The following is a 24,855-nucleotide window of genomic DNA, read 5'->3' on the forward strand; positions in this document are numbered from 1 at the left end:
AAGAGGCTCATATGAAATTTTCTTAATTATCAGTGTTATTTAGCATGTGGCAGTTCTAGAAATTGAACACTCACTCTGCCAATCCAGCCAGTTGTACTTTCTTCCGTACGTTGTTTTTCCTAAGAAAGAAAAAACAAACAATCCCACAACAATTATGTTTATTTTACATCAGGCTATGTTTCTACAAAGATAAACATACAGAGATACTCTACTCCTTTCTAATTTCATTTATCAAGCATTGCAACTCTCCCACCTCATTTTTCTTACCTGTGGACATGACCAACTTCCAGTAGCATTTTCAAAGTCACAGACTGTGAGGACTGAAAAATTCTGAATTCTTCTGAGCCACTGCAGACAGATCCTTTCATCTGTCACCCATGTTACAACACTCAAATAATGATCCCTGAAAACAGGAATAGCATTAGATATTTAAAATCCTCTCTGTAATAGCATACGATACAATAGCATTCAGCAATTCACTGCATGAGACTCATCTGGCTATTTTCATTTCAATCTACTCTTCAACATTAAACAATGATGCAAACCTAATTGTGCCATTTTTTTGCAAATTGTTTTTGCTGCTAGTAGATGCCTTGCTTATTTTCATTCATACAATAAAGAATTAGATAGTTTCCAGAAAGGCTGCAATTAAATTCTAACAGACAGATCACTATCCTCTAATGCATGAAATAATAGCTTCTCCAGACTGTTCATAGGCCTTGTACTATGGGAATCTAGAGGAAATTCTTCCAAGTATTAAGTTGTATGGGCTTTAGATTTTGGAATTTTATCTGTAGCTGCGTGAAGTCGGTTGCCTGTAAGCACCTTCTGAGTGATACATATCTTTGTTCAATTTATATTTATTTCCATTAGTTAGAATGGACAGAAAGATCAAACCAAGAACAAATATTACTATTTGAATATTTTACTTTCATCTTCAGAATACCAACTAGTTGACATGAAGAATTGGAGTATCTGAAAAAAAAAAATATAATTTTCATGAATATTACTGTATATTAATTTTAAAAAGGTACCACATAAAATTTAGTGGTTTTGTTTACCATTATGATCTCTTAGATGTACTCGTCTTCTCTTATTTTAGATCTCTCCTATCTCCTGGAAGCCTTATGAACTAAAATAAAACAAACCTCCCCTCCAAGGCAAGTATACATTTTTAACCGGAATTTGCACATTTGACTTAGTTCCAAGTTCATGTTCCCTTTTTCCCCTAAGTTAGTTAACAAAAATGTGTGGGAAGTTTTGTGATGAGAGTGAATATCTTCGTGATCGGGGGGGGGGGGAGAACACTACAATTAGTGTGGATGGGTTAAAAATATATGCCAACTGGTTACCGACCACTTTCAGGTTTATTTCTAGATTGCAGTTTAGAAATCATGTTTAAAAAAGGTCTATTTTCACATCCATATTTGACCGGGAAGTTGGTAGGTCATTTAATTGCTACTGTCACTGGCTTCAAACAGTATGTTTTAGACCAATAATATTATAAAAGCACTCTGCAGGAGCTTGTTTGGAATAAAATGAAACTGCTATTCTTCATGTGCCTGTAATAGTGGTTTCCCTTGTTTTGTAAAAGCGGAATTAGCCCCCCACGTTTTGTTCCTTCAAAATGAGAGAAGTTAACAATTCTGGAGACTATAAATTATCCATCAGACAAGATGGACAGTACAAGTTAAAAACAAAAAAATTATTATTTATTATGCTATTATTATAGCAACATAATAAATATTTTAAGGTTATTATAGAGACTAGGAATGCACCTTCAGTTTTCAACAACCCATGAAATGTTAACTAAGCTGCAATTAAGTCAAGTATAGAGTACAGTAGTTTTGCATTGCCCTTCCTCATTTGCTGCTGAGAAGGGATATTCCTGCAATCACTGTCTGGAGCTCTCTACTCTGAAGATGACTTATTTTTAGGACAGATCATTTCAGACAAGAAGCATCCATTGCCTTCATCCTCCTGTTAGCCAACAGGAGCCCCCGGTACCCATGATGCTAAAAGTGGTGTTTAAACACTGTATGGATTTAATGCTGGTCATTCGTGCAAAAAGTGTCAGGTTTCATCTACCATCTTATGTGGCAAAGCACTGCCGTTCCAGATTTTGGCAGCTTTCCTCGACAAATAGTAAAACTTTCCCTCTGAAACAGAAGTGCGCTGGGCCCCCTTCAAACGCAGGGGTACAACTGCTGCGCGTACAACAAGCTCTGGATGGTGCTGCAACAGGCAAGCATTTGCAGGGGCACTGGACCTCGAAATCCCTGCCCAGGCAGGTGGGGTGAGGTATGCCACCAATTCCAACTTAGTTTTACTCAGAGTTTAGCTCCAAGGAAGGAAAAATAGACTTTTCCACCACAAAAATTAACCTTTCCTGTCATACAGTGGTATAAATATACATACTGTGCAAATATTCATTATTTTGTGCTGCTAGGAGCAAAACTACCCGACAGCAACATTGTACATCACTTGCCTTTTCCTACTCATGTACTTTTGCTCTTGCGAAATTCCCCAAGACTTGTTCTGGCCACCTCAATGTTTGCAGGATGCACATGCTGAAGCTTAACCATTATTTGGATCAGCCGTTGGGAGAAAGAGTAAGTTTCAATCCTTGCACTCATCATTCAAGACTTGATTTATCTCTGTATTAATCCTGATTTACAGAGCATTACATTAATTTAAAAATGGATTAAGTCCATACAACTCAGGCCTGTGTTAGCCAGATGGGTACAAGGCTGGAAGACAGATGATGGTTATTCTCCCCAAGTCACACAGCAGGTGTGTGTAACTTTCGTTAGGTGTTTAAAAAAGGTAAAACATAACTCTAAGACAGCAGAGATCTTAACCAGAACTGACCAAAACATAAGGGCTTATAATTCTGAGGCACTGAAATACTGGAAAAAAACGCGCACAACAGCTATGTAACACCTAGCTATTGCAGTGTTACTGCAGAGAAAGGATAAAGAACAACATACTCAAACATTTGTGTATCTCAGTTAACACAGAGATGTTAGTTATGCTGTGGTGAGGACTGAAACGGAATAGCACTGATATTCCAGTTATAGCTTTTTGGCCACCACATACAAAATGCTGGTTTTATGCACTAGCTAACAGACCTCTTTTGTTTTTTCTGAGGTTTATCAGTATAACCTGTGCTTCCATACCCATCATGTTTGTAAGTGCAAACCTCTAAAAATTTCCACAATACTGTTAAAAAGAAAAAACAAAACCCAAGATCTGGGATACCAAATTCTGTGTGCATGCATTTTAAATCAATTTAGCTGCTCTTTACAAAATACATTTATACCATGTTGTACATTTCCAGTGGCATTTTGAGAAATACAATTTTCCATTTACTGTGAGAGGTGCTGTTTTTCACCATGTTTCCAAAGAAAACAAACATTTTAAGTATAAATCTGAAGACAACCATGATACCTTGCCTTAGCAAGGAGTCTGCTTCCAATGAAATAAAATCTTCACTTACCATTAAGGTTTTGTTTTGTTTTGTTCCCCCCCCCCAAGTGAATTGGAATACATATATTATAATTTGATTATACCAAAACTTGCTCATATTAAAGTTGTACTGTGAAATGACTTCACCATAGTTAGACTCCACCGAATGTGATGAGCCAAGAACTTGTCACATTCTGAATATAACATAACATGGAATATGCCATCTATATATAATCACTAGGAGGGATAATCTCTGTGCAGATTTTCTCTGGTAAATCTTGTTGCTACCAGAGCCGCATGATTGGGAAAAACTGCCATATACACAGAATATAGGGTGGTCACACATAAAAGCTCCTCCTCTCCCACCAAAAGAAACAAGCAAACATTTAACCATAATTTCTTACCCTGATCTTATTTCTGCAGGTGGAAAAATTTCAGCAGACTGGACAGCAGGAATCGATTTGGTATCCACAATAAAGAATCGCACAGTTGGATTTTTAGCTCCTGCCTAAAAATAAAATTTTTCATTGTACTTTTGAAGAGAGAATATTCTTGGTGAAATAAGTGTTTGAAACTATAGACGAATAAATTACTACAGACAGTCAGGTAGAACCAGCCAACTTCGAACATGTGAAAAGACAAGTTCCTAAATGCAGTTCTTAAGATCGATACATAAATTATCCTTTGTATTTTTTTTATACTAAACTGTTAGTTATGTATTTCTAGATAAGAAAGACTACTACATTTAGAAACATTTGTAACTACATAGGGCTTGCTGTACCCAAAGCAATATTTGACCATATTTCGTCCCACGTGCCACACACAGCATCTAACAGTGAATGAAATCCATTGCTAACAGACAGAAAAGTGCTTCTTCATGGAAACTGATACCTTACATTAAGGGATCAGATAATAGCTGCCTGTACAACAAGCAAAGCTGTGACTGCAGCACGCACCCCACTATTTCTAATGTAGTGCTACTAGGTACTGACAGCAATATAACTGTGTCAGTCAGGGCTGCTTCTCTAAAAGCACAAGTTAACTAGCTAAGTCCTCATCGTAACAGTTAGGTAGCTGTAGTCGACTCATCTCCAGAAGTCAGCAATATTCCAAACAAAAGGGGTTTGTAATAAAAGGTGCAATTTAAATTGGCAGTTCATTCCACACCTGCATCTCTTCACAGGCGCCAGGCTCAGGGCAGAGTCCCTGCAGCCCTCAGTGAGCCCAGCGGCTCGCCGCAAGCATCAGTGACCCCTCCGGGAGAGGCTCCGAGGGGACAGGCAAAGGCCATGGGCTCCTGAAGCTTTGGGAAGGGTAGGGAGTGACTGACCATGGCTGCTGCAGAGAAAGCTGAACTTAGCACAAAGAGGACCGGAGGGTGGCTTTTACACCAGACAAACAGCTGTATCAGCTGAGCGATCAGCTGGCTGCATCGGCTGTTCTGCCCCAGTTCATCAAAAGAGTGAAAACATCTTCCTGAGCTGGTCTGGTTTCAACCCACGTATTCCTTCCCAGCAATGGGGACACCCAGCATTGCAGCGGTGAGCATATTACGGAGAGCAGCAATGAGAACCACGTTTGTATTGCGATTCAGCAATTGTTGTACTCCAAGTGTAATTTGTACTTGTATTGTGTCTTAAGTGCATTGCGGCATCGCTCTGCTAAATCAAAATCCCACGTAATGTCAAATAACTTCACACAGGTAAATCTTGTATTAAACATTAAACCCTCTACGTGTGGAGTATCTGAAAGAACCTGTTTGGAGCGTATTGGACTCTGACTCACACCATTTAGTCCAGTGCCAACTGTGCCACGAAAAGTGGGCACAAAGTCACGTGGAGAGGAAGGGGGAGGAGGAGGAGGAGCTGCATGCACTAAAGGCTTCACTGTGACAGCTAAAAAGAACTTTCGGTGTGGGCAGAGAAACTCCATCAGCAGACTCTTCCCCTTCGTCCCAATATAGGAAGCATCCAACAACTAAAAATGGTACATTAGTTGAAGAAGATTCCATTATCAATACCACATACAACCCTAACACAATGTACATCTGCCAAACACCTTGCACCAACTTTAATTCCCTAAGAGCTTTTTTATCTCAACACCTACTTGTGACCTCAGAATTTTCTGGTGAAACAACAAAACTTTAAATCATACTTTTTTTTTTTTTTCTTTTTGCTTTCCCCTGGAGATAATAAAATACTTTAACATTGCCAGATGCTGTTGACTTCAGAAAGAGTAATCACAGCAAGCTGTTGAGGAGAGACAGACAATATTTTCATTAGCAGAAACTGATTAAATGAGACTACTCTCTTAATGAAACTGCAGAACATCATGTTTAATAAATAACACAGACCTTGGGATATGGGATTCTAATGGTCTTTGGATACTGCAAGGTGTCCTCAGAATAAAAGGAATACTCTATAACAGGAACTTCAGTATCATTAAATGCTGCATATGCCACAAAATTGCCATTTGGAGACCACCACAGAGCAAAATGGGTGCCAAACATTTCCTCTGAAAGAGATGAAAATGTGTTTAAGTTATAATTGATAAGTTGGCTCTTCTATCCTAGGTAGTGTTCTCATTAGTTTTTAATAGGATTTTTTTTTTAATTGAAGTTCAGATACCAAAGTGCCGACTGTTTGTCGGGGTTCTGAATGAGACGTTAGATCAATGCTTACAATCCATCATATGAAGCTAATTCACACGCTATCATTTCCAGTGACACGCTGCAAGTTAGGTGAACTCATTTCTGTTCTTAGATCCTCACACTAGCCAGGTATTAAGCTCAGGTAAGGATGCAGGCTTCTGTTAAAATACAGACTTAGATTATTTTGAACTTTTCAATGATAAGAAGTGAGATAACAGTTATAATAAAATAATTACAATAAACCAAAGTTTTTACATCATAATGCAAAGTAAAATATGCTTGATATAGTTACCTTCATAAACCCAATCTGGTATTCCATTGAAAATTTTATTTTCTTCTCCATTGTTAGTGATTTGCACAGATTCTGCTGTTGGTGAAGCTTTTACATAAACATTATTACTCCAAACATATGCCTGCAAAACATCATTGTGATTACAATTACTGTTAGAGAAAATCCTACTTCCTTCCTTTACCTCATCTAGTGGGAAATTTACATCAGATGACAAAAAACTGCCTTTGAAAGTTGCATTTCACTAAACATCATTGATACTTAACAAACTTGAATTACTAATGTAAATCATGTGTAGCAACCTAACTTCAGGCCTAGACGCAAAAAACAATCAACTGTGATAAATGACATGTTACTGTATCAAGTTTTGAAAACCTTGCTATTCATTTTCTGTTGAAATACAAGCTTATCTTCCTTCATCAGGAGTTGTTTTTCACTAATTTGTCTTTCAAAGAAAACCATCAGTACTTTGGTAAAGCATTGATGGGGGTCTCAGCATTGCTCACAGACCTGCAAAGATGGTGCGTTTCTTCAGCAGTGCTCAGAACTCCTCTAGTTTTTGGCACCTGCCTGCCTCTCTAACCACCCCCGTGTTTTCTCTCCAACAACTGAACAACAGTTTTATTCCACAGCTTCGCTCTGCGATGCAGAAAGCTCTTTTCAACATCTTTTGCTTCTGTGGTTGGGCTCTATAATCCCTATACTACAAGCAATAAGAATAAATAAACACCACATTCTCCTGTGATAGCTCTTTAGTCAGATCCAGCGCTCACCATAGCGAATGCACAAGCCTTGCAGACACAGTGGCTGTCACCATTGCCATGGACTGGGAAGGTGAGGAGGAAGAAAAGGACAGTGGGAAAGAGTACAAGAGAGATTTTGATCCTCTAATCCCTGTTACATGCAGGCATCAACACTTCATTGCTTATGGTGTAATAAGGAGGTAAAAATCACAGTGATGACTAAGTAGACAACTGTAATGCTGCGGCCTTTGAAAGGGAGAGCTACTGTCTGCAAATGTAAAAACATGAAGTTCCTGTGCGTTTGTGCGTTATATGACTACTGGGGCCACTACTACTTTCAGGAAGGCTGTTTCATTAAAGAACAAAACAAAACACACAGAGGGATTTTGGAGTTTTCCAGCAACAGTAGTCAATTTGGAAACTAGTTCAGCTACTTCATCTAGCAGCAGGAAAGTCCCAAAACCTCAAGGGTACATACAAGTTGAGCTTCCATGTCATGTGCACAAAAGTGACTGTTTATGTAAGTTGCACGTATCTTTACTAACCAGTTTGTGACCAACAGGTGACCAGGATATATATTGTATATCATTAGGCAGTAGTCTGTCATCTAAGATAGAACTGGAAAAACAAAAACAAAATGCAGCTAAGAGAAATGAGTGAAATGTCACTTCATTGCAAAATAATGTTAAAACTACATCTCGTATGCAAAAATTACCGACCTGCTGTTGAAATCATAGATGTGATATGAAGCTGTATAGGAATGCCTCCACAACTGCAAAAGAATTATTTTAATGTTAAGAAAATAAATTTCACCAGGATTCACGTCTCTTACAGTTTGAACTACCTCTGAAACCCTCCTCATGCTTTTGCTTAAGGCAGACAGAACACAATGAACGTACAAGGGTAACAAATCTCTGCAAGGTTTAAGAAAAGACTAAAGAATCGCCACCCCTCTGGGGTCACCAAATACTATGACGGAGGCCACTGAACAATTAAGGACAGAGATACAGAGGCCAGAGGTGCTGCAGGTTTTCAGAAATCCTTGTAGCTACATGGCAGACTATCGTAGCTACGCACAGTTAATCCTCTTCCTTCTGCCCTACTGGCACACGTGCTGTTTTCTGTCTCATTTTCCATGCTGTATTATTTAATTGGCATCTTATTGTTTAGTAGTCCTCCCAAGTCCCAGCAGTATTTCTGTAGCAGTTCCTCCAGTTCCAGGGTGACCTATTCCCATTCATATTGCCACAGAAATAAACCCTTTCTCTCAGAAACCTGCCTCTTGAAGTCTGTCCCACTCTGCGGGCACTCACAGAGAGAAAGATGATGATGATGATAATGCAGACATATTTAAATGTGTTCACTATGTGGGGCTGAAGAGGTTTGATTTAGCCCATGGTGTTGACGTGCTACAATAATGCTACCTTCTATGATGGTTCTTGATTTGTAAGAAGATATAAAACAATAACTTAGTACTACACAACCAGATGGCTATTACATAAGAAGTGTCTACATCCTCATGATTCATTTTGTTACTCTATTTTCTTGCAATAAAGATTAATAATAACATAACTTTCAATCACACTATTATATAAAGGTTAAAAGATCCTGCTTCACCATTAAAATAAAATTAACTCTTATAACTGCAACAAATAAAATACTATAGAGCGATAAATCATGAGTAGAGGGGATGTCTAGGGTGGCTGGAAAAATATAAGGCATTTTGTGGCCACTAATGATGCAGTGAAAAGTCAAACAATTTGAGCAATTCAGAAAGACAAAAGCTAACAGGCTTAGTAGTACCTAGCAAGGAAGCTAAAACGGCAAAAAAAGCGATGACTGAGTGCACGGCTTGCGGCTGGCACAGTGTGAAAGGCATTCTTGGACTGCAAAGCCAGAACACGTACACAGAGCTCAGCGACACAGTGCTTGAGTATTTGTACACTGCACAAGTCAGCGCTGAGCTTTTTACAAACAAAACAGGCAGCTCTCTAGAAAAAAAGAGGAAACAACAACAAAGTCACTGGCTTCTCAGTGCACACACTGTAGGGCAATTATCGCCTCCATTAGGTTTCTGTAACTGTCCTCAAGTGGCACACAGAGCCAGGCTTTCATGCCAGCTGGCATAAACGTAGGTTGACCTTTGTTGCATGGTTCAACACCAAGCCAGGATGAGACATTATGCTGGAGGTTTTTCACGTGCTTGCTGACAGTAGGGAACAAGGACACCCAAGTCCACTCCAAGTGCAAGAGGACAGCCTTCTCTTATAAGCACATGCTGCTTTTCATTCACCTCAGTTTTAAATTCTTATGTCCTAACACCGCAATGTAACAACCATATATATACACAGCATATATGTATAAGCATATGCATACAAGCGTATCTACTCGTCACTTCTCCTTACCCACACAACTCCTTGGACAGTCATGCCTATCTACTCTTCTAGCTTGTCTCCCCAGATGAACCATCCAGCCCCACTCTCCTTGTGATCTCTCTCAATCCACTTTTTATCCAGCTTCTTTTCTCAAGCAGTCAGATATCTTCTGCCAAGCTCACAGACAACACCAGCCTCTCTTCTCCTCTCTGCTCAACTTCACTGTTCCCCTGCAGACATCCATCTCATTCACCCATCCTCCTGCATTTCCCTCACACCCTCTCAGCCTCTGCCATCCCTACTTTCAAGACCACCTTCTCACTCAGTGGTTCCCAAACCTTTATTTCCCCATTTCATCCTCAGAGAAGTAAAGTGCACTTGTACCTTTGTATAGCTGTATTGCAGCAGAGCAAACTTTTGGTCAGGAGACAATATAACTGTGGTTGCCTTGTATTTATCCTGTCAACAAACGGCAAAAGGAACACATTAAGCACTTTTCCCAAAGAAATGCGCAGAACAAAGTATTAAATTCAATACCTTTCCCAATGTCTGCATATTATATATATAAGTCAACGTACTAATGTCGTATTTGCGAAGATTACTGAGGATGCTCCGGTGTCAGCATTGATACGTAGGACGTCCCCATTAGCTGTTTTGTGAAGATACTGATTTCCTAGAAGAACAAGAGAGCTGCTAATAAACAACAAGTAAAATGCTCATCAGTTACTTCTCTTTTCCCCTTATGTTTTTAAGCAGGAAATAAAATTCAAATAATCTGGTCAATGTTGTGTTTCCCACTCCTGTAATGAAAAGATGCTTATAGCACAAGAACGTTCACAAAGTGTAGACCTGGGGCTCACAGCCTCTGCCTTTTGACATCTCTCTCCCTTGGGGCACTAGGCATATTCAAAAGGAAAAGCGCCCTGTATCCTCCTGTTCCGTGACAGCCTGATGCACAGGAAGCTGACACACTTCAGAGTATAACATGCTTCTACAAAAAAGCGTAGAAGTATGCTCTTTTAGCAGTAGGAGAATATAGCTGGCCATGTATGTGAACATGTGTCTAAGGGGAAAAAAAACAACCCACAACTCTTTGAGCTACACACCTTTATACAATGGCACCATTAAATAATTTAACTTTTTTTCAGGATACAGTAGTCACCTCAGCATGAAGATATGTGTTTACTGAAGGTAGTACATTTTCTTGACATTAATGATCTATGTAGAAATGAATTACCTGAAATCCACTGCAAATTATGTGTTCTGTACTTATAGTCATTGTTCAAGTAATTCTGTAGAGTATATGTTCTTCGTGAATCAGGCTCAGATGTACTTTCTGAAAGAAAAGAGACAGAAGAGAGATTTTGATGTTGCTGCAAATTGTTCCACTCCAGCTTCTTAACCTGACTACTAAACTAAGTGGGTTTCTGTTGCTGGTTATTGATGTGTTTTAGCTAACCAGCTCTAAAGTACTAGCAGTGAGAAGGCACTAAAGCTTTACTGCAAGACAAATTCAGCAAACATAAAATAAAGGAGTACCAGTGAGATCACTCAACAAACTCATGTAAAAACTACAGATGCCTTTTCTCTGCTGGTACTTTACTTTAAGGTAACAGTAAGGAGCTGTTATCTTCTGAGTAAATGAAAATACCTTTTTGACAGTGACAAAAATAAACAGAAGACCTCTGGCCCTCTTATCTCAGGAAATGCATACGTGTAGTCCTCAAAAACTGAAAAGAAGCGATCTTAGTGCCTTTCTCCCCTGTGTTCACTCTGGGAACTTTGCTGCAGAGCCCTGACTGCTAATTGATCTGACATCAATCATGGAGTGGATCATGCAAAGCAGACACATACATGTTTATGTTTGAGAGTGGTGGACAGGCAAGACTGTCCAGATGAATGAAATGTGGCATCCATGTGAGCAGATGTACAGACTTTGAAACATACCCTAAAATTAAAGTGGCTGCTGTACGTTATCACGTATTCTGTAATACTGCTGTTCCCGTTCATGAACCCTTCCATTGTGAATCATCTGCTTATCATTAAACTCAAATTTCAGAAATGTCTCAAATAAAAAAAAATCTGTAGATCAGTAAAATTTTCAGGGAAGGTCTAATAAAAAAAAAATAAATTAAAATCACAAACGCTTACCGATAAGCTTATGATGAAATAACTGGTTAAATATTTATCCCTCTCTTGATGTGTTTTTCACCAAGGTATCTTAATGTTTACTGCAACATTACTATTTTGACTGCAAAATTAAAGCCAAGTAACTGGGTTACTATGAAAAGACTAAGTGAAACTTTGAACCCAGTTAAGCTAATGAGATTGGTCATCAGCTCCAGCACACTGCAGTCAACTTCTATGAAAAATATTTCTTTCTTACTGGCTGCAGTGCACAAGCTACTCTTTCCAAAGTCTGAAAGGTTCAAATAATAAAAATAATTTTAAAAATCACTTTGTGGTCTTTGTGATCTTTTTCCTCTGAAAATAAAGACTAAAATTTTTAAATTCAGGTGTGCAATTATCTCCCTGCTTCCTCCCCTGCCTTTTTTTTTTTTTTTTTAAATGGAAACCTAAAAACTACCCTCATACAAGTCTACACAGTCCAGAAGGGAAGTAATTTCTATTTAAACTGGCTAAATATTCCTTTTTTGTTACTACCAGTACAAATCAAAAGACCTAGGATAAAAACAAGTGATAAAAACACCCAAGTACAGAGATGGTGACTGCTCAGCCAAGATAATAACCTCCTCCAATCAATTCTGAGAGTCCCAGTCTTTTAGATACTTTTAAACAGACGGCCTCTTCTTTCATTAAGCTGAAGAAGAAAAAGAGTGTAAAGTCCTTGGGGGGACACACACACAGAAAAGCACCTCACAATATTTTTGCAGGTTATCTTTCTGCAGGTTAAACACATGTGACATCTGGAACACAACAGGAAGACACTTATATTAGCTATTACAGTTTTACTCCTTTTCCAAACAATCAGCACATTGCATATATACAGCCTGTATCTCTCTCTATATATAGATACAGATTGTATTGCCATTGCTGCAATAAAAGTCAAGAGCCATGACAAACAACGATTTTAGTCTATGATGCTCAGCGAAGGTTAAAAAAATTGCTTGCTCAATTCCATCTGAAATGTGACTGTTCTAAAAAATTACTAGTCCAGATTTCTTGCTCATGAAGTTTCCGTGAGAATATTAATTTCTCAGGTTAATTATTCTGTATTAACTGAATATTTAATTTGATGGATTATGAACAAGTGTGCATTTGATATTCATGCACAGTTGTCTAGTTTGGAATATCACTTCTCTCCTTCCTAATTGAGTAAGTGTCATTTTCAATTAGAAGGGCTTCAGAAAGCAACAGAATTCTCTCTTAGAAAAGGAGGAGCAATTTAAGACAGGTGGCTGATGAACAGGTTTAGGGATTTTTCCAAACTGATGAATGTTTTTCCCCCTGGTGACATACATATTTTGCTGAGGTCTCATTACTAAAAAACAGGCCATTATTAAGATTGGTTGGCTGTGTATAAAATTAAAATTTCATTTTCTGTCAACACCTTCCACATAGTAACTGAATATGAAAACATATGCCAAGCTGTAAGGGTATAGTCATAAAAGTTCTAGTTGAAGTATTTTCTTAATTTGCAAGATAGGCCACTACCAGTATATTCTTACTTACCCACATTATGCCAGCGACCACAGATACTCAACATACATTGAATTCTGCATTTTGGTTCTTCTTGTTCAGATTCCATTTGGAAAAAAGTGTCAAACAGGTTTATTTTGACAAAATAAAGTAGTTGTTGACATTCAAGAGCATTTTATTGGCTTTGAAGATTGGATACAGGTCAATGTATGTTCATATTTTAGCAAAACAGCTTCTTTCACTCTTAGGTTCCTCAGAGAGGCTGTGAAGGCTGAATTTTCTTGCTATTTTTCTTTTTTGACTATTCCAGATACAGACTTAGTTTTCAAAATTCCAGATGACTAGCTCTTCACCTCTACCCTACTCTCACCCCCAGCAGCACAAACATATTTCCACTGTCATAATGATATACTGGAAATATAATACATCGTAATACCCCTGTTACAACAGCAAAAACTTAAGTAAGTCCTTCTGGGAAGAAGGCTCTTAACCTTTTATTAAGTAGTAGTAATATGAAATTGATAAACAGTTTTGTTTCAATTTTGGATTTTTTTTTTTTTAATATGTCACCCTTTCTCAAGAGAAAAATTGAGTCGGTTTCTGTAGGTGTAAGATTCAAAGTAAACAAGAATTTACCTATTGTGTAAGGTTTATGGTATGACACATCACCATACCAACATCTAAAGTTGTTGACAAATTACTTTTGGTATATGTATTGTTTATTCCCCAGTGTCACGGCACATTTTACTAATTTCCGTATGTAATAAAAAAGAGCAAGAAATTATGTAACCAACTTAAAAGAGATGGAAATCTATAAAAGCAGTAATAACTGAAGCTTTACTGCATGTTCACCGCTACCAAGAGAGACTGGAAGAACAACAAGGGAAAGACAAGTACAAGCATGATGGTCAGCAATAATGAGAAAGAGAGAGAGAAACGATAAAAATCAGAAAAGGTGAATGAATATCACCATTTTTAAGTGACAGCAGAACAAGAGCGAGAATGATCTGCACTCTAAGAATGTAATTTAGGAGCAGCGTGAGAGATGCAAGAAGGGAAACCTGACTGATCCAGCAGTTAGTCAGAAAAATAAGTGACATTTCAGGCTATTTTTTCCAAACCTTCCCTCTCCCCTGTTTCTCTTCCAATGTGTGGAAAAAAGCACTCAAAAACCTCCCCCCCTACACTCAAGCCCCCAGTTACTGCCTGAGATACGCGACAATTAGAGCACAGAAATGGATTTCCAGCAAAGAAGAAAGTAAAAATTATTCCACTGGGTCGGGTCAAAGGTTCACTTCACCCAGAAGCCCATCTGATTCCCAGTGGCTGATAGTGGTCACCCAGGAGAGACCATAACCAACGGGTGAGCGCTGTGACACCTCCCGGGGCAGGTCACCCAGGCGTCACGGCCTGGGAGTCACCCCGTCACCCAGTACGTTCCCCAGAGGGAGGTAATCGTTAACTTTGTAATCAATAGCTCTGGAGTCCCTCAAATTTGCCCCACCTCATGCGAAGCAAGGAAATAAAAATAGCAGAAGTGTTCTACAGATAGCAATACACTGCTGGTAAAGCTTTTAATATTACATTACTCAGCATTTGAACTAGGGTAGATAACCAAATTAAATGACAGTTACAGAAGTCAAGGACATATAGCAGGAAAACATTTCAATTCTCTATCTGTTCCTTCATTAGCTAGAAAAGTAATATATCCACACGCAACATGAAGACTCCAAGGATCCTGTAATGCAGAGCAAGGTGCATGAATACATGGTGAAAAGAGAATAGCTAGAACAGTCGGATTAAAGCCGAAAGACTGTTTGGTCAGACAAGTCTACAGCATACTCACAACATGGTAATTAACCTGCTGTATCTCCCATACAACTTTGGAGAGAATTTCAGCCATGATTTTGATTAAAGTCCTTTGAAGCTAGGTTACTGTAATTAACTACTGCTCACCATTTATATAATGGTTCTCTAAAAAAAACACCCAGAGTCAACATTCTTATCTAAACCTTAATTTTTTAATCTAGATTCAAAGAGATTATACTTCAAAGATCAATTTCTGATCCATAGATTTAAATTCCCTTACAGATTTTCTAGCTTTCTCCCTAAACACCCTTAAACCTAATGCCTTTCAGAAACTGGAATCACACAGGATCCCTTATTCCCAAGAAAACCGTGACAGATCACAGCTGCCAGGTTCAATCACCTTGTGGCACAGGTCTTCAAATAAGAGGGCTGTATACCAGCCAGAAGCCTCTCTGTATTTTAAACATACTGTTCAGTTGCAAGCAGAGTGTTGACATTGGCAATAGATACTCCTCCACACCACCCAGCCAGAAATTTGCTCAGTTCAGGACAGAAGGCAGATAGGATAAATAGGCAAAGACTGTAGATATGACCACCCCCAACAGAACAATTATGAGACCCATTTGGAGACTTTTATTTCCTTTTCTTTCAAGTTACACATTAACACAGCTGTGAGGAAGCTCTGCAACTTCATGTCTCTTGCATCCTTGAAGCACAAAGCTGTCTCAGCAGTCCCAACGTTCTTCAACTTCAAACCCAGGATGACAACAGGAACTTGCTGGACTTCTGCTGCCAGTAACCCTTATCTCTATTTAGGGTAGCTTTCTACCAGCCACTAGTAATACCCAACACATGAGGTAGGCACCAGGCTCACAGAGTACCCTCAGGCACCTTAAGGTCATTAACTTCCCCAGCACCTGCTGTGCTTTTCCAGCCTCTGCTAGACACATTTCTATCAAAAGACCACTGAAGCCCACGCATAGTGTCATCTAACCATGACAGTGATGAGCCTTCTCATTTAGTGAATATATCACCCTGGGAGAATTAGACCTCTAGCTGAAGGAACCTGGTTTGTGACCAGACAGTTGTATAGGACCCCTCACTATAAGGCTGTTTATGACTTGTTCATGCCAGCAGAATGATACCAGATATTGCGCTGCCTCCCTTCTGCTCTCAGCACTGGCTACACTTTTCTCTCGCTCCTGGCCCTCCTGCCCAGCTGGCCGTAACAAGAACTGCTGTTAGAGAAGAGGTAATGGTGTATGGCCACTGGATGTTTCAATCTGCCTTTTGTATGGAAAGTTACAGGAGAAAAAAAATGGGTGAAGCATAAGTAAATGGGTAAGGGAATCACGAGCAGACAGACCACAATTTTTTAGAAAGTACTCATGCTTTAAGGGTAACCACTTGCTACTGTAGTCACCTCTAGAATAGGTCCTCAAAGCATAGCAATGCTTTCATCAACAGACTTCAAATACAATCCCCAAGGCTGTTTTGAGATTAAACTGCTTGATGCAAGCAGGCCCATGTGGTTATTAAATATAAAATAAGGTGGCAAAGTAGGCAGTGGGTATAAACAGAAAGTATAGAATTTTGTACACAGTTCTGGCTGAAGACCCTCAAGGCAAATACTGAAGGGCTGCACCCAAAATTAGGGAACCCTTTTGCATATGTAAGTCTGCAGTATTTGCCCATGCTAAAGGGCTGCAAGAGGAGAAACAGAAGTTCCACTTGCCAGGCCTCCAGCCCAGCCAACAAGCCAGAACTCCTCTGGAGCAGCAAAATTTCACAACCTTTCACAGCACTGGAGCCCATTTATCAAACTAATTCTGTGCTGCACGATTACTAAGCTTATGAAATGAAAGTACGTTGAGAAGCATGGCGGGGAGAAGAGCAGCAGGCCAACAGTAAGAAATCCATACTCAAAATCATCTGTGTATATCAGTAATCATCATTTTCACTCCCTGCACAATGCTTGAACCATTGGGATGAAATAAAGGCTTGATTGCAATTACAATGACTTTTACCAGAACAGACTTTGATTTCACATAGTCACAGTCATGTGAGCTCCTCCTCTTCCCCACTGCCCCTCAATTTTGCCACCTTTCATTTTGTACTCCGTCCAGCACCTGTACTGTCCCAGCAGGCATCCTCAGCTGACTCACATGCCCTGAGGTCGCTCATAAAAGCCATATAATCAAACTGCCAGTGATTAAGTGTTCTAACCTATAAAGCGCTAATTACACATGCACCACCTGTACACTCCCAGCTAACAGAAAACATTTGTTTAGCACCCTTCAGACAAAAATTCAAAAGCACCCTGCAGTTCCCGAACTATAATGGTCACACTTGTTATTCAGATGTTACTGCTGGCCCAATTTGGGAAGAGACAGGAATTCAAGTTTTTGAACTGGGACCTCTCCATCTCAGTCTTTATTTTATCCAGAGGGACCTAGTGAACTACCTGGGTGTGCTAGGTAATTTCCCCCACATTAATTTGAGCCAACAGTAAAAAGACTGACACATTGCCCTACTCTTTTACAAGCAAAATGATGCAAGCCAAGGCTGACAGCATGGCGATACTCTGTATGTCATCCAACAGAAGTGTTTCTTTAAAGTAAGATCTATTTACTATATACTCAATGACGGATTCTAAACTGCAGCCACTTCTACAGCAAAAGGATTCTTATGCTATAATTTATGAAAGAAGAAAACCCATTTGATTTTCAGTAAGACATAGCATTGACATTAAGGAAGACACGACCAACTCTTCAGCAGAGTTTGGGCCTGCATACTGAATTCTTTCACTGGCTGTTATGCCTGCACACATGCATCTGATAAGCTATCAAGACTCTCTTTCTTGTTCTTCCCAGCTTCTGAAACTAAGAGCATTTTCTGCCACCTCAAAAATTGCTTTTTTGAAGTAAGTGGCAAAAAGCTGCCCAAAAATAACAGAAAAGAGAGTCGGCATCCACTGATGCAAGTTTTAGCCCTGAGGGTATGTAATTCAGGTATCTGGACTTTGAAAATCTAGTTTTTAATGACTTTGATATTAATAATGACAGCGCTGAATTGCAAAAAAGTTTAATGTACATTACACCGTATGAACACTAGTGACACAAGCTTTGCCTCTTTAATTGACATACAAAAAACCCACCAGAACTTTCTGTGCACATAAGCAATTGCTGCGTTCATTTCTGAACACACTGTCAAGATCAACATACGCATCTTCACGCTTCGTGGGGTGCACCTCACAAACAGAAGACCACCAAAGGTCTAGTCCAGAAAACACTTTGTTTCCTTAGAGTTTACAGTGCTGAATTCTACCTATCATGACTGATCAGCTGTTAATCATAAGAACACAAAAAGAGAGATTAACCTGCAGCTCTGTCCTACCAGCTGGAAGCAATGCATTGCCTGATGAGGATTTAATACTGTTTCACATTAACATCCAGAGCTACAAGGACAACCCGGAAAGTACAAACTGATCAGAGTCCGAAAATGCATTCCAAATCTTTTCCTACTTTTCCAACCTCTGTAACTGTGCTGGGTATATGATTTCACTCAATAATGTTAACAAAAGCTGTGCAAACAAACCAAATTAGAGAGACTATAATCTTATCTCTTCAACACACCCTCGAAAATTGACTAACTGGCATTTTACTGCTGCTTCTACAGCCTTCAGCTGCCATAGGAAAGGAAAATGTTGAAAACGATAATGCTTATAACTAGCATTTTATCAGCTCACACGGGACGCAAGGGACTTCTCCCCCCGCGTCCCCCATCCTCCCCGGTGAGACACCTTCTTGCCGAAGTACCTCCAGTTTCCCAGGAGCTCCAGCTCTATCAACCCGGTTCCCTAAAGCACAACTTTCAGCAAAACTTTCCCCCCGCTGCAGCGGCCGTCGCGGCTGCGGATCCCCCGAGCCCGGCAGAGCCCGAGTCCCGGCGGCCGCGCGGAGCCGCCCGCCGCCCTCCCCTCCCGGCCCCGCCGCGGACTTACTGCCGGTGAGCAGAGCCAGGGGCACGGCGATGACCGTGACGACGACGGCGACCGCCAGGATCCCCAGCAGCCACTTCAGGAAGGTCTGCAAGGACAAGTCCCGTCAGGCGGCAGCCGCGGCCGCGCAGGGCCAGCGTGCGCTGCCGCCCACCCGCGCCCCCTCGCCCTAACCCACCTTCATGGCGCGGCGGGGCCGGGGCGGCGGAGCGCGGCAGCGGAGCGGAGCGAGGCGCAGCGGGGCAGCGCGGCGACCGGGGCCGGGCGGGGCCGCTGCCCTGGGCGCAGGAGCCGAGCCGAGCAGAGCCGAGCCGCCGGCCGGTGGCTCTGCCGCCCTGCCGCCGCTCCCGGGGACTCTCCCTGTGCGCGGCGCTGGGCGGAGGGGGCCGGGGGCGGCAGCCGCTCGCAGGAAGCGCCAGGCACCGGGGTTTGTGCAAGATCTCGGGTTTCGTGCTAGCTTCGCAGCCTCGCGTGCTGGGCTGGGAGCTGCGGTTTCTCCTTCAGTTCAAACACTTAGAGCGCGGTGACACAGCTGTACGCGAAGGAGGAGGGGCCTTTGACACTGAAAGGATTTCTGTAGGAAATCAGATAACGGCCACACAGAGGTCCCAGAAGTGAAGTGAAACGCTTTCAAACGCTAACGGCAGAGCTCCTAAGGCTTTGATAACACCAGCGTTTCTTGCAAAGTTTCTGCTCTTTCAACTCCTTTCTCTGGCAATCGAGTCATGGAAAGGCTGATAAAATTGCAGGAAGGGCTTGGGTTTGTTTCTTTGGCACTGGTTCTTGGCGTAAAAGAGAGATGGATGTGTAAGTCTGCAGAATGGAATTTTAAATTGAGACCAGAAAATGGAAGTATAGGATAAAAGTTTAAAATTTAGCTCTGAAGATGACCATGTTTATCACATCAGACAATTCAATTTCCAAGGAGAATTTTGAGTATGTGTTGAGGTAGTAGGACTAATTGATGGCAAAGACTGAGAATAACCTGTAAATCGAAACTACAAAGCATTTGATTGTTTAAAAAGCTGAGCATCACCAAGTAGTCAGAAAGCTGTGGAGTTTCCGGAATTATTTTAAGAGAAGAATTCTAGCCTCAGAAAAGTAATTACTGAGTGATGTGGTTTGTGCTTTTGGTTTGGTCCCTCTCAGCTTTTTTCCCCTCTATTTGCAGAACACTAGCAGTTATCAGAGAGATGTAGGTATTTTACAACTTCAGAAATGGAACAGAGAAAGTACGTAATCCGCCAAAGCAAGAGGAAGAGACTTGAAGCCAAGGGAGACAGCAAATGTTCTTAGTCTTGCCTTCAAAATACTTGTTAGAGCTTTCAGTAAAGTTGTGCTGCTTGTTCCTTCATCCCACCTCTGCAGATTGAGCACAGCATTCAGTATTTTGCTGCTGTTTCTTAAGTAATCTGTATCTGGCAGTGGGTTAGTAACTTTTTGTGACAGATACATCTCCTTTGGAGTAACCCGAAGTATTTACAAACATGAAGGGTTTGTCTATGTGGAAGGTAATAGACTTCATCTAGATATAAACTTATGCTCTGCTCACTATAGTATACCATGCTCCTTGAAGTTAGTGGTTACTACTAGTTATGAATTTACACTGTGCTAGCTATATTGGTTTACCTAGAAATACCATTAATATGCCCTGACAGTGGTTCCATGCAGCTCAGTGTAAGTTTACAACAGAGGATCTAATGTGCTCCAAATTCACAGCTTGTTTAGCACTGATTTCTGTGTATGGATAAGTCCACTTCTATGAAGTAAATCATGGTGAAATGGCAGTCTTTTACATTACTTTTCAAACTAGTATCCCATATATGCTGTGAGATGCATGGCCAGAGTTTCAGAATGTCTTACAACTCCACTTAAATATCTATCTGGTACACTGTGCACTCGCTCATCTTGCCAACAACAATAAAAAAGAAAAACAAAACACCCCCCCACACACACCCCTGGGGTGAATTTTCCTTTTCCCAGTGAGTAGGAATCACAACATATACGTAATTCAGCCAATCTGTGCTTTGTTTTCTAAACATTTAAGTAGTGATCATCACTGTGTCTCAAAGTATAGTACAATCAAATTATGATCTCAGTCTTGTGATAAAATGTACCTGAATGTTACCAAGCTTTTCGTAGCCAAGTTGCAGTTTAATAATGTTTTGAGAGATTATCTGCAAGGTTTTAATGCTCCTCAGTGGTTAATTCTAAGAAGGAAAAAAAACCTGTGCTGACAAAGCATATGCCTAGCTTCTGCTAGTTTCAGTGGGTACACAATTTTAATTACCTTTGGAAATCTGGATTCATGTATCTAGACCAAAATGTCTAATAATCTACAGTGCTTCTGACTCTGGTCATGCCAGAGAGGCTTATGGGACCTGATTCTGTACTCAGAACCACCTGAGAGATCCAGTAAGAGTCAATATGGCAGAGTATGTTTTCCATTTAGTTGCAATAGTTCCTAGCAGTGATTCTTTACAGCTTGGAAAAATCTCAAGTTCCTCCTGATCTGTCTGATCAAAATACCCGTGGTCCCAAAAATGATTGTAATGGTTGTGCTTCTGGTGCTCTGTCGGATTGTCTTTTGTGATACCCTGAGACTTAAAAAGTTGCTCCAGCTAAATATTTCAAATTACTTCATACCATGGTGTTCTATTGCAATCAGATATGTATTAATATGATGCCAAGAGATTAAAGAAATGAATATCCAGCAGTGGCTGCTACACAATAAAATTTGAACATAGCTGTTCATCATATTGTATGCTGAACACAAAGGTATTCATAAAGAAGTTGTATGATTAAGAAGAGCTACTTACTAGGAAGAACCAAAATACAGCTTTCAGCCTCAAGGTTGGCTTTCCCAAACACTTGGTGGATCTGCCAGCTGTGATGTCTCCATCAGACTTCTAGCCTCAGTGAAACTCAAGACGTTGTTATAAGTCTGTTTATATATTTGAGTCTTTCCTCCAGAAATATTTGGAGAAGTCAAACAGGAAAAATGGAAAACATAAGGTCTCTCTGTAGAACAAAAAAAAAAAAATTGTTTGTGACTAAAATATATACAGTGTACTTTACAGGTGCAATAATGTGTTCCAGATGTCTCAATGTGTGGCTATGGGAGAGAGAATATGTGCTCGAGAAAGTTTTATACTGATTCAGTGGCTCACTTCAAATGTGCCGTGAGGAAGAGAAGGCAAAAGTGCTATTAGCACTGAGGAGTGTTCAAGTTCTACTTGACTAAGTGTGTCTTTTGATACCAAATATATTAAAAATGTCTTTTTTTCAGAAATATTTTTTTTCTGTTTCTTTGCATTTTGAGGCTGAAATGGCATAAGGACAGTTTTGTAATTCATCATTACACTGGTTCTGTTTGAGAGGATTGTGAAGAGAGTGTTAACTGTAAATCAGGAAAGCAAATGAGAAAAAACCCCGTTTTCTGTGGTTATGTCATTGGGACAACCGTTTCAATGTGGCTAGTAGCAGCTGTCATTCAGTTCTTTCCAGTTTATAGAATCATAGGATGGTTTGGGTTGGAAGGGACCTTTAAAGATCATCTAGTCCAACCCCCCTGCCATGGGCAGGAATGTCTTTCACTAGACTGGGTTGCTCAAAGCCCCATCCAGCCTGACCTTGAATACTTCCAGTGATGGGGCATCTACAGCTTCTTCGGGCAACCTGTTCCAGTGTCTCACTACCCTCATTGTGTGTGCGTAAAGAAAATAAAATCTTCCTTATATCAACCTAAATTGGATATAATCTAATCTAAAACTATTGCCTCTTGTCCTGTCACTACAGACCTTGGTAAAAAGTCCATCTCTATCTTTCTTATTAGTTCCCGCTTATTTATTGAAAGGCTGCAATACGGTCTCCCTGGATCCATCTCTTCCAGGCTGAACGTTCCCAGCTCTGTCTTTCTTCATAGGAGAGATGTTCCAGCCCTCTAATAATTTTCTCCCTCCTCTGGACCTGCTCCAGCAGGTCCATGTCTGTCTCTACTGGGGACCCCAGAGCTGGATGCAGTACTCCAGGTGGGATCTCATGAGAGTGGAGTAGAGTAGGAGAACCACCTCCTTTGACCTGCTGGCCATACTTCTTTTTATGCAGCCCAGGATATGGTTGGCTTTCTGGGCTGTAAGTGCACACTGCTGCTCCATGTCCAATTTTTTCATCCACCCGTATCCCCAAGTCTTTCTCAGCAGGGCTGCTCTCAATCCCTTCATCCCCCAGTCTATAGTGATACTGGGCATGGCTCTGAGCCAAATTACTGATCAAGTACAGTTTTCTTTCCAAATAACAAAGCTGCATTTTTGTCAGGTATTGCTAAATGTATAGAAGCACTGCTAGAATTTCTTTATTGAGTGTATGTGTATAATATAGGTGTATAATTTTGAATCATCCTTTGCAGAAGGACATGCTGCCATAATAGCAATTTGTAGCTCAGTATGATTAAGGGAGACTGTCTTCATTCCTCGGCTGATTCTGGCAGTAGCTGCAAAACAAACTAGTGATTTCAAAATTCTGTCTCCAGAATGTTATTCTCCAAAGCAAAGAAAAATGAAGTTACGTTTCTCAGAAACCCACCTTTTATAACCCAAGCTTACTGGAAGGCAGCAAACAATTCTCAAGGGCGCACTAATTCCAAACATTTATCAATCAAACTAAGCTTTTAAAGTAAAGTTTACCTGTTGCTTTGAACAGGGCGTCACTGCAGTATTACTAATACTGTAAGTTGTTTCTTTTCCAGTTTGTCTAACTATCAGTTTACCTCTGGTTTCCTAATGCAGTTCCTGCAGTCACTGTAAACTCTTCTCAGTTAGGGGGGAGTTGGCAACCAGTGTATCAAATGCAGAAGTCTTCCATTTGATTTGAGGCTAATGGTTTGTTCATCTATTGCTGCAGGAACGTCTGTTCCTCTTGCAAATAATTCCTTTTGAACTTGCAATCTTTTATCTGTGCTGAGAGCTCCTGCTGGAGCTTGCAAATGCTTATGAAGCTGTTTAATGCATCATATTTTGTATGTACTTCTGCATAAGTCGGAATGTGCTTTGTTCTGTGACCTGACCCTAATCTGAAGTGAACTTGCTCTTTATTGGGGAAAGCTGATGCAGAGGTTTAAGTCCTCTGGAGTAGCATTCACAGTTTTTTAGTATCATCATGCTTGCGGTGCCCCACTGCACTACTCCCTGTAGTTCAACCTTTCTCACCTTCATCCCCGCATGATATTAAACTGTGGTGGTTCCAACAGACTGTAGTTATGAGTTATTGAATACTGTTGACTTAATTTGCTGCTTAGACCCTCACTCCATTTAAAAAAAAAAAAAAAAAATTACTTTTCTGTTACCTAAGAGAAATTCCCTGGGCATACAGGTAGAGGTAGTAAACTGATATGGCTCTGGAGATTATACCAGATAAACCTTTAGAGTTTCTGCTCCCCAGTCCTTTGGACAAATGAAGTTCTCCAAGATTTTCATGTGGAGCTTTGTCTGCTGCTGTCTCCCACGCGCTTGCTCTCGCCCTTCGGGGGATTTTCAACATGCAGACATCTGCTGGGAGAGCAACACAGTAGTGTGCAAGCAATCCAGGGTTTTCTAGACTTACTTTAGTCAAACGTCAAAGCCCAGGTCAGCAGTTGGTCTTGAGACTTTACAGCTCTGATTTTGGTGTTAGCCCTGAGCTGACTTCTTGCAGCTTCTTCTGAACCTTGTTCATATGGTATCTTCTAGTTTTCTCCTCTCTAGAGACTTTTAAGTCTAACCTTAGTCTAATCCTTCTGTGCACCAGGTAGTGCTGCTAAAACGGCCTAATGTAAAGCTAATTAACATCTGATGTGGGGCAAGTCCAGTAGCAGGTTTGATTTC

General features: G+C 40.4%; 1 protein-coding gene across 1 annotated transcript in view; it reads right to left on the reverse strand.

Moving 5' to 3' along the window:
• Positions 1–19,484, reverse strand: part of DPP4 (dipeptidyl peptidase 4) — a 41,394-nt gene extending 21,910 nt beyond the window's left edge. Inside the window, exons 1-12 of the mRNA XM_072874092.1 lie at positions 19,173–19,484; positions 18,998–19,082; positions 10,763–10,861; positions 10,104–10,198; positions 9,910–9,984; positions 7,870–7,922; positions 7,696–7,768; positions 6,411–6,531; positions 5,822–5,982; positions 3,873–3,976; positions 268–403; positions 75–119 (exon numbers count right to left, since the gene is read on the reverse strand). Of these exons, the coding sequence (XP_072730193.1) occupies positions 75–119; positions 268–403; positions 3,873–3,976; positions 5,822–5,982; positions 6,411–6,531; positions 7,696–7,768; positions 7,870–7,922; positions 9,910–9,984; positions 10,104–10,198; positions 10,763–10,861; positions 18,998–19,082; positions 19,173–19,178 (1,053 nt within the window). The 5' untranslated portion in view covers positions 19,179–19,484. The remainder of the gene's footprint in view (positions 1–74; positions 120–267; positions 404–3,872; positions 3,977–5,821; positions 5,983–6,410; positions 6,532–7,695; positions 7,769–7,869; positions 7,923–9,909; positions 9,985–10,103; positions 10,199–10,762; positions 10,862–18,997; positions 19,083–19,172) is intronic.
• Between the last annotated feature and the right edge of the window lie 5,371 nt (positions 19,485–24,855).

The sequence above is a fragment of the Ciconia boyciana genome, chromosome 10 (genome assembly GCF_034638445.1).
Source record: "Ciconia boyciana chromosome 10, ASM3463844v1, whole genome shotgun sequence".
NCBI lineage: Eukaryota > Metazoa > Chordata > Aves > Ciconiiformes > Ciconiidae > Ciconia > Ciconia boyciana.